Consider the following 18,664-nt stretch of genomic DNA (forward strand, 5'->3'; position numbering starts at 1 on the left):
AATTAAAAAAAAAAAAAAAACACAAATCTTGAGAAGGCTTCCTGTGTATGGAGAAATGAAGCTGCTTTTTCTTGTCTACTTGTGGCATCCAAAAACCAAGGTAATTTTGTATTAATTTTAATACTCGGGCTCTCGCTAATCCATTCTTCCGGGTGGGTGGGTGAATTCTGATGGAGGTGTGTAGCCCTTTCGACTCCGCAAGTTTAATGAACATCTCTAATGATAATGCAGGGGAGTGGGCATGTGTATGGAACCATGTTGCAGCCATATTTGGCGAAGAATGAAGCAGAAATAGAGAGAATGACAGTGGAAATGAAAGTGAGGGCTTGGGATTTGAGTTACCTTTTTTGGACCAACTTCTCAGAAATGGCTCATGCTGGCTTCCTCAGAGTCCTCAAATGTGCTGCTGATTTTCAGTCTGCTAAGTTCAAGAACTCCCCCTTCATAATTCAGGTATTGCTTTATTCCTTCCTATTCTCTCTCTCTCTCGATCATCTCTAAAACAATACGGTAATTAGTGTCCCATCTAGTGAGCCGAGATGAAAACAATACGGTAATTAGTGTCCCATCTAGTGAGCCGAGATGAAAACAATACGGTAATTAGTGTCCCATCTAGTGAGCCGAGATGAAAACAATACGGTAATTAGTGTCCCATCCAGTGAGCCGAGATGAAAACAATACGGTAATTAGTATCTCATCCAGTGAGTGGAGATGAAAACAATACGGTAATTAGTATCTTATCGAACTGTAATTATTGGGCGATGTAAATTTTGGATGGGCTTGAATGATTGGAAAAGCCCAAGAGAAATTGGACTCTAGCCCAATGATGAAGCCCAGCCCACTTGAATGATTGGAAAAGCCCAATGATGAAGCCCAGCCCAATGGAACTGGATTATGTGAATGTGATAGCTGAATAATTAATCTGGATTACGCGTAAGATTCTATTTTTTACTAATTTAAAATTTTTAAAATTTTTAAAATTTAATCTATGGATTATAAACTAATAAAATGCTTAATAGATTTGAGCCACGTGGCAGAAACTGGATGGTCCATTTTCTGATTTCAGTCGATAAATTTTCTGCCCTAATTACGAATTACGATTCAACATTTTATTTTCAGTAAATTCTAAAGAAATTGGACTCAGTATCGTCGCCATTAATGGCATTTATAGCGATTCCGACTAATTCAAAGTATTTTGTTCAGATTCCAAAAATCTTTGAGATTTTCACTAATGATTCTTACTTTAAATGAAATACAGCAGAGAGTCGATCAGAACTCGCCGATGGCGTCGTCACCGCCTCCGAACAAATTGCCCTCGTTTTCGTCCCGAGTCGCCGATAAGATGACCGATTCACCGAGAGGCGCGCCGCAGTCACCCGTCGGAATCGTCCGCGGCGATCCGGACATGACGGAAGCAGACGGCGGCCAGTCTCCGGACTTCTGTGAAACAGAGAGTTTCGTTAATGAGGAAGATAAACCTTCATCTCCATATCCCCCAGCGGTTCGAGCTCGCTTAAGGCGAATTAAACCACAATCATAGATGTTTGTAAATGTGAGAAAGCTGTACAAAAATGGAACGAATTCAGAGGGAAAATATAATTGAAAATGGAATTCTATGTTGCGAATTTATTCGAATGTTGAAACTGTGTCTATTTTTATGAATGTATTTGGAAAATCTAGTCTCCTTAGAGATTGGATTTTGCTAATTTGTGCATGGAAATTGAAAATAAGAGCGATTTATACAGCGAAATCGAATCGATTTAGGTCAATTACAGCGGCTGAAGAAGTCGTCGTCGTCAATAGGCCAATCCAAAATCCCCGAGAAAACCACGCCGTCATAGGCAAATGCAGGACCGGAAGACTCGGATTATTGACGGAATGATACAGCCTCTGATGAATCCGAGACAACTGGAGATCGGATTTCCGGTAGAGAATCGGAGCCATAAACCGTGGAAAAGATTGGGGCCAGCGGAATAGGACGAAGCGGACATAGGTTGGAGATAAGCCCAAGCGGCCTGCTTAACGAGGCGGTTGCGGATCAAGATTTCGTAGCCGGAGTTAGCGGGGGAAGCGGCGGTGGGAGAGTTGACGGCGACGGCGGAGGAGGGAAGGATGTCCTTGAGGGAGGTGTAGGATTGAGAAGATGACTTGGAGAGGAGCCTCAAGTCAATCGGGGACGGCGGTGGAGCAGGGGAAAGGGTGCCGTTTTGCGGAGGCATGGCGGAGGAGGGAATCAAGCTTCTGCGGCAGAGATTAGCAGGTGATGGCGACGGCGACGGCGGTGGGTAGGTTTTCTGTGCGGCGGATTTGGCCATAGAACGTCGAAAATGGGTATAGAGAGAGAAGATGGTTACGGTTTTAATCAGAGGAAAAGAAAAACGTTGTGGCGAAAGAAAACACGGAGGCTTCGCCTTTGCAATTATTTGCAAACTTGTCTCTTTCTGACGTGTTTTCCTTTTCTCATTTTTTTAAATGTTAAATTATTGAAAATATTCCACAATTTTCACAAATATTCTTAATTTTGTTTTTAAAAACTCTAAATATTTAAAAGAAAATCATTATATCTTATTTTAAAAATATTCTATTAATTTCTTAATTATTTTTAAAATTTTAAATCTAAATGGAACTACTCTTTAGGTAATATAGACTAGAGATTCTATTTTAACTCTGAGAATCAGCACTATGTCAATTCAAACTCAATTGAATTATATTCAAATTATCTCTAAATAACCTAAAATATATTTTTAAGCCAGACCCAATAATATTTAAATAATTTTTAATAATTTATATTCTTATTTAAAGAGACCAAGTGACTTGCCTCCCACTGCCAATAATTGATTTTGGTACTTCAAACAAACAAATAAATAAAATTTATAAAATAATGACCGTATGGTATTTTAATTTTATATATTTTTTTCATTAGAAGTTTGAAATTGTTAGGAGGCTTAGATAACCAAATAATAATAATAATAATAATAAAATAAAATAAAATAAATCCAAAATTATTATAATTGTTAACTTATTATTGATTAGTGACTTGTGGGTTCCTTAACTTTGAAAAGTTTAATTTTGTTGGTAGACAGACTTTATTAAAATGACAATATATTTTCGAACTTTTTTTTTTAAATAGAAAAAATCTTATTAATTAATTCATGTGGGTTCATAATTTTAAAGAAAAATCTTATCTTGATTCTTAAATTTATGGTTTTTTTTTTTTTTTCAAATCTCAACTTTGATTATGGGTTCGTTTTACATAGATTCTAATAAAAAAAATTAAAATTAAAATTAAAAATAATGAAACAAAAATAAACCTGGATTTATTTATTTTTTTTAATTTTATTTTAGAAAGTAAAGCAAGTTTTTCATAAACTCCAAATGAAGATGGAGTTGATCGATTTTCCTTGATTTTAAAGATTTTGCAAAAATAAAAATAAATATTAATGTTAGAAGAAATAAATAAAAAGATGAAAATGTATTAAAATTTACAAAAATATTTTAAGAAGATGAAAAGTTTGTGGTGGTCCAAAGCCAAACCCACCGCGGACCAATCAGAAATGTTTGGACCCATCGTAGTCAGATCTCCACCCAAGTTAGTGAAGACTATATAATATACTAAGATTTCAATGAAATAAAGTTGAAAACTATATAATATACTAAGATTTCAATGACATAAAGTTAAAGACAATATAATATACTAAGATTTCAATGACATAAAGTTGAAGGAAGACTCTATACTAAGATTTTACTGAAATAAATCTTAGGTGGAATCAAACCCATCAAATTTGACCAAATAAATATGCATTCAACCTCCCATTTTTCTTTTCTTCCATTTTACATAAAAACTTCTAAATTTTCCTCCATGTTTAGAAATAAAACAATTCTATCAAAATCAATTTTAATTGTATGTAAAATATGTTGAAAAGTATAAAATATGGCATTAAATTGATTTTTAAATGACGAAAGGCTCGTTCCAGAGTGACTTCGAACATGACAAAAGTGTTTTAACCAAAACATTCGAAGAAGTTTTTTTGATAATAATGAATAGACCGTACCGAGGTCTATAGTAATCTATGGTTTCCATAATCCTTGGTTAACAACAAACTTTGTCTCAAAATTTCAATTAAATCAAACTATTTCTACGCCTTATCAGAGATATCTCAAATCAAACCCCTTTATTGTTAAAATGGATTTGAAACTGAAGATGAAAAGTTTTACCAACGCATTGAAGCTCTTGGCGGCCTAATAATGTCTGGAAACCGATCTTACATGCGTCTGCCCATCTGCAACCTTACAAAAGTTTGTTTCTATTTCCTGAAATGATCCAAGTTCATAAAAAATCAAACAGAATAGAGGTCGAAAGAGATAGAAGCACAAGCATGTGTAAATACGAACCTCTGCACACCGCGTACGACTAGTCCTCGCAATTTATATTCTATACCATGCTTGGAAAATCTTCCCAGTACATTACTTGGGTTATAGAAATTACACTGTACAGTTGAGCTTGAGTTCCAGTACAATTCAACTGTTTGTTTGGCTATAAATCACATCTTGAGTAATGAGAATGGGAACAGATAATTAATGAATTAAAGTCAGACCTGTTCCTTTGTCACCTCTGTCTTGAGTTAACATCAGATGGTGCTTCGACTGTCTCCGAATGTGGGCTTCCGGGTCTTGGCCTTTGGGCACTGACATCAGATATCAAAAAGTCCTGAGAAACCATATGCGATTCATCCCATGCAATATCTGCTGTAGCTAAAGTGAAAGAATTCAACTCTATCGTCAGTTCTTTCTATGGTTTCTTTCCCTTTTCTGAAATTTATTATAAAAAAGTATGAATAACAAGATGGTGGTATTAAATAAGGATACAATCTGTTCTCCACATATCTGTAATGCTAACTTCAGCATCTGATAACAGCCAGTAATCTGCATCATTCTGCAATCAAATAGTAGGAGCATATAAAAAGCAACCAACCATGATCTGATCTCATGAATAATGATCAATCAAAGCCATTTGCACAGATCACGCATATGAACACACATATCATGTAATTCATTGTAGTGAAATGAGTTAAAACGAGTGAAGATAAGCGAGGTGTCTTTTAGGACATGTATCCCAATCTATTCTCTTTATATTCCCTGGAAAAGCATGTCGTGGCATATTTATCTATGCTCTTTTTGACATTTTTCTCAATGTGAATATATTATACAAGGATGATATGCTTACATCAAATTCTGAAGGAATAATCTTCATCATTCCCCCAGGAAACTCATTTGAACCATTCACATCACAGCTACTGCTGTATTGGGACAGGTGAGCTTGAGGCTCTATTTCGTCTCTACTACTCTCCCTGATGGCTTCTGTTGCTAGATGTTCGTTTGATCCTGAACTGGAAGCATGTAGGAAGTTCCTGGGTGGCTTGACCACATTCACCTCCTCAAACTTTTCCTCAAATTGACTATAAGAAACAAGGAGAATTTTAATACGAAAAAACAATTAAATTATTTTTTGCATAAGAAAGGTTACAGTTACAAAATAAGAAAAACTGAAAAGATAGAAAAATGGATATTATATGAACAATCATTTAATTAACTCTTCACGGAATGTGATCTATAAGAATCAGCGTCAAAAGAGAATAACACAATGATGTAGGGAAAAGGATACCTGACAAGATATACATCGATAGGACCCATCGTACTCCTAAGAACTATCCTATATCTTCTCTGTGGATAATCAACAGCCTAGCATGATGAAAATAAGAACGTGCTTTCAGCTATCAGTAAAGGGGGAGCAAAAAGGATATGGCGCATAACAAATAGCTTTCTTAAAACTTTAAGCTCATTACTTCATCAGGATCAGGAACTTCCAATGTGGTTCCATGCGGAGCTTTAATTGCTATCAGCGTTTCATTCTGCCCAAAAAAGGAGAGCTAGTTTAAGTTTTAGCAACGTTTTCATATAATGAACTAAACGTGTACGGTTTCATATAAAAGTTACTGTAAAAAATATTAATATATAGCTAAAGCTCACCGATCATCATCTCATCATTATACTAAGAAACATTAATTTGATAGAGCTCAAAGTTGGACCTAGTTTGCCTTTAAACAACTAGTGTCTCAAAAGTATGACCCTAACAAGTGTCCTATACGTGTTCAGCTAGTGCGAGGTGTCCAACACGTGTTAGACATGGATACGCTAGCTAAACTGAAGTGTTTGTGTTTGTTAGGATGATATAAATAAATGTTAAAATTAGAAGTAATGTTCGAGCTCAAATAAAGTATTTATGACAAGTTCACCTGAAAGCAAGGCAAGCTTTTAATGTCTTCTTCTGTCACAAAGAGCCATCTATCATGATTGGAAACATATGCAATGTTGTTATTTTATTCATATAGCACTAAGTGGAAATGGAACAGAAAGGAGCAGAAAGAACTACTTTTGGAGATTTTCGTCTTCACTCAGATTCCTCAGTCTTTCCTGCAATGTTCTGCAACATAATTATGGACATGAGTTCATCATTTTTTATTCAAGATATAGAAATGAATAACAGAATAAATATGCAACCTTATCTTATCATTTAATCTACGCTCTTCAAAAGAAAGGTTTTCAACATCCACCTGCAGGATACAAAGTGCACTCTCAAATTACGACTGTTACACAGAATAGGTTCAAGATAAAGACATTATTGGACATTTCAGTACATAGTTGTACAAACGAAAACTAGAACTTCCTTTAAAATAATTCTTCAAAACAAAATGCCAGAGTTTTAAAGCCCAAAGACAGTAGTCAAAGCTACAAACCTGCAACATAGAAGTATCACTATCCACATTTCCTGGAACTTGTGTATTGAATCCCCTGTGAAAATATTGAATAGACTTCTAAATGAATCATTTGTTTCAATTTATTATCAATATTTCTATTTAACAACGAAATGAAAAGGAAAAAAAAAAAAACTAAACCAACACATCTATTGTACATTACTTCCAATATATTATGTTTTTCAGCTTCTTTTCTATGAGACCTATGCCTTCCAAAACATTTGTTATGTCATATATTCTCCTTTTCTGCACCTGTGTGATGTATATCTCATATTAGTCACCACTAGACAGAAAATCAAAGTTCAATGTATTTTAAATTTTTACCTGCAAAGTTTCTGCAGCTTTGTTTAAGTCAAGAATGCCATCCCTTGCTTGCTTAATTAAATTGATGAATTTTTTTGTCAGAAGACCTAAAAGTTTCAGATACTTTCAAACACCATTGATGTGACAAGAATCCATGCATCGAGGTAGCTTGGACTGAATGAATAATATTAAATTGGCAAGAACTGCAAAGTTACCTAAAGAACTGTCATATCGACAGTTTCCAGCTGGAGTAAGAGGAGAATAAATGCCTGCTATAAGAGAAAACTAATTAATATTATTCATGCTGATTTAATACTCATCAAAGGATTATACTATTAAAATTCAGAAATTCCCTTAAAAAGTCCATACCCTATAACGCCACACAAACAAAACAGGATTCAAAATATTGACCAATTAATTTTCAGCAACAATGTCATATAAAAAAAAGTTACCAGCTACAACTTTCAACCTAAGAATATTAAAACCATATAAAATTTCTCACTAGTGTCTGAGATAGGTGTTTGAGTCCCAGATGTCATTCTCCTTGAAGTTTTTGACTTATTGTACATCCTTCCTCCTTTTGCAGATACGGGTGTCTGAACAGAACTTAGAGAATCTTTAGAAAATCCCTGATCTTGAATGCAGTCATTTGATTCAACCACGTTGGTATACATAACACCTGTCTGCTTTGGTTTCTGAAAGAAACATCAAGGGGTCGACAATATTAGAATTTAGAAGCAAGTAGAATATTAGAAGATAATTTTCAAACACAGCAAAGAAGGATTGAACAATATATGCAATTGAAATAGAAACTAAGAGATCAGTTCAGAATACATGTTCTCGGTAACTATACGCTTACAAGGTCAACAGAAGCATCCTTCCCGGATAAATTAAAACTCTCAAAATGGACCTCACGGGGTAGACCACAAAACTTAAGCCTTTTGTAGAATGGCTATTGAGTAAGACCAAAAAAAACAAAAGAATTGAACACTTTTAAGTATTCCCCTCCAAATGGATCTGTAGAAATCATTTTGATAAAGGTTCCATGTAGTTGTGATTTCAGAAAGTGGGAACTGGCAGAAGTTATAAGTGGAATCAAAATGTTCCAAATCCTGCGATCCCTAGAATCACAGCATTGAGGAGCCGAGTCAAGAGATAAAGCAAATCCACTCAATCACCCCCTTGTCATTGAGATTGCATCGAAAATATAAATTCAACCCATTTTCAACAGCATTTCAGAAACTTCTAGTATTAGAGAGATTACAAGAAGCCAGTGCATACAATCTCCAAAAAGAAACACATACATTCTGATCACCAAATCAAGTGGCATCCCAAAACCCAACCGTTTCCACCTCCACATCAAACTTTGAGGAGCAAGCCAAGGGCACCTAGCTATGAATGTGCAAGGGTTATTAGCCAAGGAACAAGAGCATTTACCAATAATATACCATCCAGAAGGATCGCTGCATATTTACAAGAGATAATTTTCCATTTAATGATCTGTTTTCTTTCTAGTTAAAATCCCTAAAGAGCATTTAGCAAGGAGAGAAGCATTCTATTCACTAGAACTGCCTGTTCCCTATACGGGGTTATACCAAGCTTCCATCCTTCAAGGGACAAATAAACTACCTTTCTAATTTGCCGAGTGATAACGATCATTGAAACCCATCCCTTCGGAAATGATGTAGGTAGCTCACTTTACTTTGAAATTGAAGAGGGAGGTAAAGTAAGTGGGAATGTTCACCGTGTCAAACAGGATTAATATATGCCTTACTCCTCTCAAGCCTAGATACATAAAACTTCATCCATTTTGAAAGCTTCCTCTAATTCTTTAGATCGTGGGGTCCAAAACACAATCTTCCTAGGCCTGCCCCAGGAGGCAAACCTAAGGAAGAAAGAACTCAAGAGAAAGAGTTGAAATCTAAGGAACGCTAGAAGTTGCCAGGACATATAAAATATTGTTGGAATGCCTTAATATCTAAACTATCTACAGCATGTGAGACAAATTCTCTAATGATGTTTAAGGTGTAAAACATAAATGCTTAGTTCTTATAACAAGCAACAGGAGTTGAAGACACAGACATCTAACTTCAAATGTTCTTTGATAAGAAGTGAGAAAGGCTTCTTCAACAACGTTTGGAAAGCCCCACTATGAATACTTCCACAGAAGAACACGTACACAATGATTGACCAAGATGAGGAAAACATTCCATTTTCAAACAGCTCAGACTGAGACTAATACACGAATCGACTCACCTTGAGGGCTTCATAAAAGTATAATTTAAAACATACAAGCAGACACGACGAACGTGCAATGGTACATGAATCCACATACGGTTTGAAAGCAACAAGTGACAAGGAAGCAAATAGCAAATTATGCAGCAATGCAGAATAGAGACAAGTCAATAAACAAATTGCAACACTCACGAGAGGTTTAACAGCGATGGAATCAGGTTCTTGATCAAAAGAATTGGAAGAAGCACGCAGCGGCTTATTCGACTCGAAAGCTAACTGACGCTTAAGAGGCGGCAGGATCTGAGCAGTTTGCGAGTGGGGCAGTGGCTCCGACCTGTTCGGAGCTCGAGAGCCGCCACGCATGGAGGATCCAAAGGCCAAGAGAAAACGAATACAGAGGATTTGCAGATGGAAGATGGAAGATGGAAGATGGGATGAAAAGCCGAGGAAGAAGAGGAATAGGGTTCTATGATCAGAGTGGAACTAAAGGTGAAGATTTGAGGAATAGCATTTGGTAGCTTTTAGATGGGAGGAGGGAAATTTGTTTAGATGGATGTGGAGGGAAGAGTAGCGGAACAAAAATACTTTTTTTTCTTAAACTATTTGCATTTTGACCCCTGAAATCCTTCCATATTGCATAAGAACCCCACATGAAATTATAGATAAATTTTTCTCTCTTTTAAATAATAAATTCAAATTTATAATCATTAACTTATAAGTCATGTTACATAGAGTTTATACCTAACAAATATATTAATTTGTGGACAAAAATATTTAGGGTTATTTCTGAAAAAAATTCAACAAAGATTTAATGAAATATTTCAAAATTGAGAGTGTAATTAGAATTAATGATAGTTTAGGGGTATTTTTATAATTTAAAAAAATTAGAACGAGCGGTTCCTTTCCTTTACCGGCATTTCCCTCTCTCTTTGGTAAAGAAATTTCACAACTGAGAACTGATTGAAAATGAAGATTTGCAGTTACGGAAGAAATTGAGATGAGGTTCGAACAGTTTGAGCCATAGCCGAGGTTAAATTTCTTCGTTCTTCAACCGTGACTCCATTTGTGTTGCTTTTTGGAGCTTTCGAGTAATTATTAGAGAGAAATGGCCGCACAGTCGACGAGCATGAAGTGATTCTTGCATCGGTGTGTCTTTAAATCCATCACCACTGATTCACCCATGGCTTTCATGGGGAGCTTCCCCAGAGCAAACATGCTTTCGCCGCGGACTGTGGTACTTCGCTCGCCTTCGCTGCGGACCAAGAACCGAGTTGGGGTTCTCAGAGCACATCTCTGTGAAGACGACGACCCTTTGTTCCTCAGTGCTAAAGAAGCTGCGTCTCTCCGCTTCATGGAATCCCGCCAACCTGGTATGTTCAGTTTCCATCTATTTATTTCGGGGAGACGTTTCGTCGAACGACTGGTGTGCACTTAGTGAGTAGTGGGCAGGGAGTTTAGAATCAGAGGAGTGTTGTGTAGTATAGCAAATGAAACAATTTATGAATTGTTTTAACGTGCTTAGAACTTGATTTTATATGACTTATATGTATGCAGAGCCCCTTTTTGTTGATGAATATGCCGGCTGCTGGGTTGCTCATAATCCTCAAATCAAGCAAAAGTCTCACCACTATTGTGTTGCAACAAAGTTCTTAGATGATAAGTTGATTAAACAACTCAATCATATTAATGGAGTTAAGCAGGTATTAGCAAATAATTATAAGAAATAAGTCAGAACTTAACAAGTATCAGTTTCTTAACATGTCTCTAACATGTGTAGGTTGTGTTGCTAACGGATGGAATGGATACTAGACCATATAGGCTTCGTTGGCCCATGTCGACAACAATATTCGACATATCTCCAGACAATGTTTTTAGAAGAGCGGCTCGAGATCTGCAAGGTTTGTTCTATCTAAGTTTTTACATAAACAGATCTTTGTCTGTTAATTGCTGCTAATTTGAGCCTTACATTGAACTTTATTTATGAGCTATCCAATTTGTTTACCATTTAACTATTTCAGTTATCAATATCTGTTGGAATTATTAATTGCCATAAGCTGCAAGGTTCATGAACTTGATCTGATGTTCGCGAAATTGATTAGGCAAGCAGAATGTTCATGAAATTCACTGCAGCTATAAGGCTTATGAAGTCCATTATAGAATATGATTTAATGTTCTTGAAAATGATTAGGCAGTGGAGCCAAGATCCCAAGAGGCAACTTTTTCTGCCATGTCCCATTGGAATCCCCAAATATACCGCTAGAAATCTGCAATAGAGGTTTTCGAGGAGATCAACCGAGTATATGGGTGATGCAGGTGATGAACAGTTCTTAATATATCTTATAAATTGTTCTTCGGTTCGGGTCAACCCGAAGTTTTTGTCCTATGAACCCGATACCGAACCGAATCAGTTCGGGTTCAGAAAAATGAACTCAACCCAACCCAACCCCTATAATTCGGGTTGGGTTAGTCTGAGTTGTCGGGTTGAATGTACACCCCTAATGAACACTCTTGTTCAATGGATGAAAGAAATGAAGTTTTGGGTGGAGTAGCAATAGTAAAAGTGCTTAGTTTTTATTTTCTTATTGTATTTCAGGGACTTCCCATTAAGACTTTGGTGGATTTTGAAGATGTTCTGTTCATTGTTAGCAGTTTGGCTATGAAAGGAAGCTATTTCTTAGGTGAATTACCTTCTTGGTTGGCTGAAGCTGAAATTAAGTCCAGGGTTAGTTTGCTTTAGTTGCATTGAGTGAGGAGCATTTTTCTGTCTTCAATTGCTTCTCTGCCTCTCTAAACATGCTGCCATTTTTATGATTCCTATTACAGTCCAGTACAGGTACAATGAAGTGGATGGACAAAATTTTTATGAGCAATGGTTTTCGGGTGGAAACGATCATCCTCGAGGAATTTGCAAAGACGTTAGGCAAGGAATTGACGTTGGAACCCTATAAGAACACTCCATTTGTTGCAGAACAATTGCGATTTTCAGATTACGAGGTAGAATACTTTGCTCCTGCTGCCTCTTTTCTGTGTGGTTCCTGTCAACATGCTAAGAACTCTAGTTTCATTGTGATGTTTTTCTCATTGGATTACTTCTAAAAGTAGTAGTGTTTGACTTATTTGCTTTAACTTATAGTTGCTAATGCTTTGAATGCTTTGAGTTTGCATAGATATATGATATATGATTATTTTCAGATGGAAATTTGGAGGAAGGAATTCGAGAGGATTGAGAATGAAGGAGATGAAGAAGGATTTGAAGAACTATGACTTTGTTCATGAAGGTAACATCTTTTTTTGTTCTTTCATTTTTAAATGAACAAGGCAATCTGATTTCAAAGTTTTTTTTTTTTTTTTTTTTTTTTTTCTTCTTGAGTTCAACTATTGTGAGGGTGGGAAATCCCTTTGGAATGGTCACTGATTCTTTAGTACTCGTTAAGTTGTGCTCGGATGGACAATCTAATTCATCATGTTTAAAAGTTATAAGAAGTTGTAATGTGTGACGTTCGAGTTGCAATTTGTATAGTACAACAATTATTTAATCAAAATAATGAAATTTGGAAACAAATGGCGGCTCCACGTGGCCCCATAATAAGACAATCATCCATTAATCAATTAATTAGTCTATTAAACAGGGATGTCACTGCAAAAATATTTTTTTTTGGAGGTATAATTAGTCAAATTAAGAACTCAAAAAAGTCCACTATTTTAGGATTCCAATTCTTATATGCTTGAATTAATCAAAATGCAAATTACATCATCAATTTCTTCTTTCTTTTTAGTAATTTTAAAAAATATAGATAGTCTCAAAATTTTAAATTCTACCTCTAATAGATTCATGAATTTTAATTAATGTCAAGAAACATGAAAGTCCAAGTCTATAACAAAGATGAAATTTTTAATTTTAAATAATCTTGTTTCAAAATTATATTATAAATTTTTAGTTTTATATCTAATAATTTCTCGATACATCCAAAGTTTTAAAAAATTTAGTGATTTTTATGGTATAAATTTATAAAGTTATAGGTTTTTGATTTTTTTTCTATTAGATATTAAAAATTTAAAGACCCAAAATTATTTAAAATATTTGGAGCATAGACTTTTGTTTGAAAAATATTTTTATATTTTCCATCTTTTGATAAATATTTCAAAATTATTTAAAAAGTAAAAATCTTTTAAGAATTTAGGATAGAGATTGAGAGAGATGTGTTGGTGAGCTATAAGGTTTGAAGGAAGGAAGGTTATAGCGTTGTTGTAGGTTCAGATTGTGTCAAACCGCGTTTAGTTTAGAGTCTCCGATGAGCGGATAAAGCCTTCTCCAATTGATTCCGCGCTTTCAAATTCTTTCTCACTCTTCAAACCCTAATTTTTTTTTTTTTTTTTATAAATCCCCAAATTTCCCCCTTTCCCCTCATCCCTTCAAACCACACTCGACTCTCCTCCCTCTCTCTCTCTCTTCTACAATGGCCAATGGGCAGCCTCATCTCAACGGAGCTTTCTACGGCCCTTCCATTCCTGCCCCCTCCAAGTCCTACCACCGCCCCTCCCGCGGCGACGGAGGATGCGGCTGCTGCGGTTGTCTCGGCTGTCTCTGCAACTGCTGCTGCGGTTGTATCGTCAATCTCATCTGTCAAATCATCATCACCGTCGTCATCGTCGTCGGCATTGTTGTGTTCCTCTTGTGGTTGATCTTCCGTCCGAATCTTCTCCAATTCCATGCCGTCGATGCTTCTCTCACGCAGTTCAATTTCTCCACTGCTAATAATAACCTCCACTACAATCTGGCTTTGAATGTCACCGCCAGAAATCCGAATCGGAGGATCGGGATCTATTACGACGACGTCGAGGTTAGCGCCTTCTACGAATCTCAGCGGTTCAGTACGGTGAATTTGAGCCAGTTTTACCAGGGGCACAAGAACACCAGTTTACTCAGCCCTACGTTCGTCGGACAGCATATGATTCTGCTAGGGACGGATGGAATTTCGTCGTTTAATTCTGAGAAGAGCTCGGGGATTTTCAAGATTGATGTGAAGCTTAACTTGAGGGTCAGATTCAAGTTCGGCTTTGTGAAATTTGGGCACTATAAACCGAAGATCAACTGTCCATTGAAGGTGCCTTTAACATCCAATGGTACTTCTTCTTCTTCTTCTTCTTCTTCAAATGGTGTGTTCGAAACCACCAAGTGCAGCTATGACTTGTAATCGTTAGATCTCAATTTTCTGCCATCTTCTTTGCTTTCTCTTTTCCGGATTGATCTGCTGTGATTATTAGTTCTTGATCCGTATCTGTTTTTACTGAATTCTTATTAATTCAATTTTTTTTTTGTTTTTAGATTCAATATTGAAATTCAGCTGCATTTGTTTTGAAATTGAAATTTACTTTTCCAAAAACTGTATAGAGAGAGAGAGATAAGAGACAGCTTTATTGTACGCTACGCGATTTGATAGGAAGCATGGTGGTAAGTGGGTCCCACCATGACACGGGATTTGGTTTCAACTTTCAAATTTTGAGTTTAATTTTCCTTTTTATTTCAAATTGTTTATTCAACGGCACGATGCGAGCGGCTTTCCTTCTGAAAGGTTATTTTTAATACATTTTTAAATTAAGGACCAAATTGAAATGCAATTTTCGAAAGTCAAAATAAAAATAAAATGTAATAATAGTATTTAAAGTTTAGAAATAAAAAACGTAATAAATAATAGTTGTAGTATTTAATTGAATTTTTTAAATCCATTCAAGTATATATATATATATATATCCCTTTCACATTTTTTTTTTATAAAAATATATATTCAATTTTATGAGATTAATTAATCTCGTAGCTTATCACATCAAAAATGAATATTTATACCTGGTGTCACAAATGCATTCTTGAGATTATATTAGGACAATGATTGTGAGACATTTATTTTAACCTAGTAAATAAGTTAGTCATATGATAGGTGAATTTTATGGACTATTCTAACATATGACGGAGTGGTTAAAAGCGAATAAGCAACAATGATTTTGATAGCATATAAACTTAGTAGGAAAAATTGACAACTAATCATGTCTCTTATAGCACATTATGAGTTATTTTAGCATTGATAGGTGTAAACATAATTTTGACATAACACACCAACAGTATGACCATGACACCTAACCGACACAACTAGAAATTTTATGAATCTAAACTTGTAATTTAACCATATATATATGTATATGTATATATATTGTTATATGTTACCTAATTTAACCATATATATATATGTATATGTATATATATTGTTATATGTTACCTAAATTAAAATTATGGCCATTCACATAGAAGTTGAGATTATACATGATCCTTAGACAAAATATATGTCTTAATCAATTGAGTTATATTTAAATTCACCTCTTAGCCCTAATAATTATCACAACCTCAACCTAACTTGACCTAGTCAACAAATCTCCCAAATCCTAATATGAAATCATTTTTTTTTTCTTTTTCGAAGTTCATCCACGTGTAAATGCAAAAATCTTCTCTTTTGACATTTGGTAAAAAGTACATACCTAAGTCAATTGAACTAGATTCAAGTTAACAATACCCAAGTTAACGATAAAAGAACCGTCGAACAAGTAAAGGATTCCTCCCAATTGACTTATCTCAGGGGTCGCCCTCTCAGGTTTGGGTATTGTTCCCCACTGATCGTAGTATCGGAGAAAAGCCTATCTCAGTAATGTTCAAAAAACAGGAAAACCATTAATACAAGTAAAACAATATCACAAATTTGGATGGTTAATCCACATTCATATGAATCATTCCCCTTGAGTGGCATAGGCCGCACTCAATCTTAGAAGTCTTATCCAGTGGAACAAACTATACATACACTAACACTTGTGCAATTGAGTTGCTAGTAATGTGTATTCCATTAGGAAAGAAGGACCAAAATGACAAAGAAAACAATGGAAGGACTACAATAAAAATTTTAAAAGTTTGTGAAAAAGAATCAAACCCCTTCTTGGGATAAAAACCAAACATTAATCTAAATGGTAATAATTAAACGTTTCATTATTTTCCTCACTTTCCCATTTGCTATACAACCACTACCATGTGATATACAGCTCCATTGCTTATTTTTAGGCTACACGAAAGGTGCACCTCACAATCTTCATGAAAAAAACAAAACAAGGAAAATATGGTCTCTTTTGGTCAGTTATGGGCTAAAAACGCATCCATAAACCAAATAAAGGCATCCTCTATCCTCGAATATTACATAATTCTTAACTAAAAATTTGAATGTCTAACCTCTTAATCCATAAAATAAGTCAAGTATGCTAAATGTGAGGTTTAATTAACATAAAATCATACAATAGTAGCATTCATACCATGAGAGAATTCGATCAACTTAGACTACCAATCTAATTTTGGGTTGGATTAGATTTCTTTTAAAGCTTAGGGTTGAGTTCAATTTTGGAAAAAATGGAAAATTGGAGTCAGTTTGAGGGTTGACATGTCTTCCATTGGATCAATCCAACTAACCTAAAAATAGGATTACAATCTAACCCAACTCTATCCGGTTATTATCAACGCTAAGTAAACACCAAATCTGTGATATTTGTACCTTACCTATTTGAAGTTTATAAAATCAATTCGATGAACAATGGGAAAATTGAACATACCAGGGCTGGGCATAGACGTAGGCAGATGATAACTCTGCCTAACGTGGCATGCAGTGTGGACTCGGTGGATTGCAGTGCCCAGCAACTTGTCATCTCCATTAACTCTGCAAATCAAAAGCTCCATTGCCCCCAAATCATCTTCTTCTGAGCAGAGATCAGATCAGATCAAATCAAATCCATGGAGTTTTTTCTCATTCCATTTCTCCTTTCCATCGTTCTTCTTCTTTCCGCTTCATCTTCTTCCTCCAGCACCACCGTCACACTCCCCCTCACTGTCTTCCCTTCACTTCCATTTGCTCATCCATGGAAAAACATCAAGCATCTTGTCTCTGCTTCCCTCACCAGAGCTCAACACCTCAAGACCCCAAGAACTAAATCAAATACTTCCATTCAGAATGTTGCTCTGTTCCCTCGTAGCTATGGAGCTTATTCAATCTCTCTCGCCTTCGGAACTCCACCGCAGAGTTTATCCTTAGTTTTCGATACTGGAAGTAGTCTCGTCTGGTTCCCATGTACTGCCGGTTACCGCTGTTCCAATTGTTCGTTTCCGAATGTCGATGCTGCAACGATTCCGAAATTCATCCCCAAATTATCTTCCTCTGCGAAGATTATTGGTTGCCGAAATCGAAAATGTTCTTGGATTTTTGGCCCTAATTTGAAGACCTTGTGTAGAAGTTGTAGCCCTAGATCGCGAAAATGTTCCGATACTTGTCCTGGATATGGCATTCAATACGGCTCTGGCGCAACCGCCGGGTTTCTCCTCTCTGAAACGCTTGATTTCCCTGAGAAACGAGTTCCGGATTTTCTCGTCGGTTGTTCCGTCGTGTCCGTTCATCAACCAGCCGGCATTGCTGGATTCGGCCGCGGTCCCGAATCGCTGCCCTCGCAAATGGGACTGAAACGATTCTCCCATTGCCTTGTTCCACGCCAGTTCGACGACTCGCCAGTGAGTAGCCCTCTCGTACTAGACTCCAGTTCGGAATCCGGCGAATCGAAGAATAACAGTCTCATTTACGCACCGTTCCGAGAAAATCCATCAGGATCCAACGCCGCATTTCGAGAGTACTATTACCTTACTCTTCGGAGAATCCTCATCGGCAGAAAGCCGGTGAAGTTCCCATACAAATACCTCGTGCCAAACTCCGCCGGAAACGGCGGTGCGATCATCGATTCCGGTTCGACGTTCACGTTTCTGGATAAACCAATTTTCGAAGCCGTAGCGGAAGAGTTGGAGAAACAACTGGTGAAATATCCCCGAGCTAAGGGCGTTGAAGCAGAGTCCGGTCTGAGGCCGTGCTTCGATATATCCAAGGAGGAATCAGTGGAGTTTCCGGAACTGATTTTGAAGTTTAAAGGCGGAGCGACGCTGGCTTTGCCGCCGTCGAATTACTTGGCGTTGGTGGCGGATACCAGCGTGGTGTGCTTAACGATGATAACGGATGTAACCTTCCTCGGCGGCGGCGGTGGGCCGGCGATTATATTCGGGGCGTTTCAGCAGCAGAATGTTTTGGTGCAGTATGATTTGGCGAAGGAGAGAATCGGATTTCGGAAGCAGAGATGCACCGGAAATTGATCATGAATATGATATAATTGCGGTAAAAAAATAATAATAAAATAAATTCAAAAAAAAAAAAAAAAAAAAAAAAAAAAAAAAAAAAAAAAAAAAAAAAAAAAAA

The 18,664-nt window shown here is 36.3% G+C and overlaps 7 protein-coding genes across 15 annotated transcripts in view; 4 read left to right on the forward strand and 3 right to left on the reverse strand.

Annotated features, from left to right (window-relative positions):
- Window positions 1–411, reverse strand: part of LOC111433317 (lipid droplet-associated hydrolase-like) — a 6,505-nt gene extending 6,094 nt beyond the window's left edge. Inside the window, exon 1 of the mRNA XM_023070335.1 lies at window positions 343–411. The gene's annotated coding sequence lies outside the window, so the exon portion shown is untranslated. The remainder of the gene's footprint in view (window positions 1–342) is intronic.
- Window positions 1–1,621, forward strand: part of LOC111433318 (putative HVA22-like protein g) — a 2,779-nt gene extending 1,158 nt beyond the window's left edge. Inside the window, exons 4-6 of the mRNA XM_023070337.1 lie at window positions 37–100; window positions 232–453; window positions 1,259–1,621. Of these exons, the coding sequence (XP_022926105.1) occupies window positions 37–100; window positions 232–453; window positions 1,259–1,540 (568 nt within the window). The 3' untranslated portion in view covers window positions 1,541–1,621. The remainder of the gene's footprint in view (window positions 1–36; window positions 101–231; window positions 454–1,258) is intronic.
- Window positions 1,472–2,405, reverse strand: LOC111433319. 2 transcript variants are annotated; one of them, XR_002708764.1, is made up of 2 exons: window positions 1,774–2,405; window positions 1,472–1,561 (listed from the first exon to the last, which is right to left on the reverse strand). XR_002708764.1 is itself a non-coding variant. In XM_023070338.1 (1 exon), exon 1 carries the CDS (start codon window positions 2,313–2,315, stop codon window positions 1,836–1,838), a length of 480 nt encoding a protein of 159 aa, XP_022926106.1. In that variant the 5' UTR covers window positions 2,316–2,405; the 3' UTR covers window positions 1,600–1,835. The 2 variants fall into 2 exon arrangements, 1 of the variants encoding a protein (XP_022926106.1); XM_023070338.1 differs by lacking the exon at window positions 1,472–1,561 and having other exon boundaries at window positions 1,600–2,405.
- Window positions 2,406–4,059: 1,654 nt separating this feature from the next.
- LOC111432968 (transcription factor E2FA-like) lies at window positions 4,060–9,908 on the reverse strand. 8 transcript variants are annotated; one of them, XM_023069799.1, is made up of 16 exons: window positions 9,543–9,908; window positions 7,618–7,810; window positions 7,331–7,384; window positions 7,137–7,222; window positions 6,976–7,064; window positions 6,795–6,849; window positions 6,559–6,611; window positions 6,431–6,481; window positions 6,294–6,342; window positions 5,844–5,909; window positions 5,663–5,739; window positions 5,225–5,456; window positions 4,867–4,933; window positions 4,611–4,746; window positions 4,393–4,534; window positions 4,060–4,311 (listed from the first exon to the last, which is right to left on the reverse strand). In XM_023069799.1, the coding sequence occupies exons 1-15, from the start codon at window positions 9,711–9,713 to the stop codon at window positions 4,519–4,521; spliced, it is 1,395 nt and encodes a 464-aa protein (XP_022925567.1). In that variant the 5' UTR covers window positions 9,714–9,908; the 3' UTR covers window positions 4,060–4,311; window positions 4,393–4,518. The 8 variants fall into 8 exon arrangements, with proteins under 8 accessions (XP_022925567.1, XP_022925568.1, XP_022925571.1 ...); XM_023069800.1 differs by having other exon boundaries at window positions 4,611–4,743; window positions 7,331–7,387; XM_023069803.1 differs by having other exon boundaries at window positions 4,393–4,522; window positions 7,331–7,387.
- A 347-nt stretch (window positions 9,909–10,255) lies between these two features.
- LOC111433190 (putative S-adenosyl-L-methionine-dependent methyltransferase MMAR_0539) lies at window positions 10,256–12,661 on the forward strand. Its single transcript, XM_023070149.1, has 7 exons — window positions 10,256–10,720; window positions 10,905–11,050; window positions 11,128–11,248; window positions 11,539–11,663; window positions 11,944–12,072; window positions 12,174–12,344; window positions 12,543–12,661. Exons 1-7 carry the CDS (start codon window positions 10,531–10,533, stop codon window positions 12,612–12,614), a joined length of 954 nt encoding a protein of 317 aa, XP_022925917.1. The 5' UTR covers window positions 10,256–10,530; the 3' UTR covers window positions 12,615–12,661.
- A 914-nt stretch (window positions 12,662–13,575) lies between these two features.
- LOC111433345 (NDR1/HIN1-like protein 3) lies at window positions 13,576–14,675 on the forward strand. Its single transcript, XM_023070388.1, has one exon. The coding sequence runs from the start codon at window positions 13,808–13,810 to the stop codon at window positions 14,543–14,545; it is 738 nt and encodes a 245-aa protein (XP_022926156.1). The 5' UTR covers window positions 13,576–13,807; the 3' UTR covers window positions 14,546–14,675.
- Window positions 14,676–16,917: 2,242 nt separating this feature from the next.
- Window positions 16,918–18,621, forward strand: LOC111433208 (probable aspartyl protease At4g16563). Its single transcript, XM_023070178.1, has one exon. The coding sequence runs from the start codon at window positions 17,167–17,169 to the stop codon at window positions 18,559–18,561; it is 1,395 nt and encodes a 464-aa protein (XP_022925946.1). The 5' UTR covers window positions 16,918–17,166; the 3' UTR covers window positions 18,562–18,621.
- Window positions 18,622–18,664: the final 43 nt, after the last annotated feature.

The sequence above is a fragment of the Cucurbita moschata genome, unplaced genomic scaffold, assembly GCF_002738365.1.
Source record: "Cucurbita moschata cultivar Rifu unplaced genomic scaffold, Cmos_1.0 Cmo_Scf00041, whole genome shotgun sequence".
NCBI classification, from domain to species: Eukaryota; Viridiplantae; Streptophyta; class Magnoliopsida; order Cucurbitales; family Cucurbitaceae; genus Cucurbita; species Cucurbita moschata.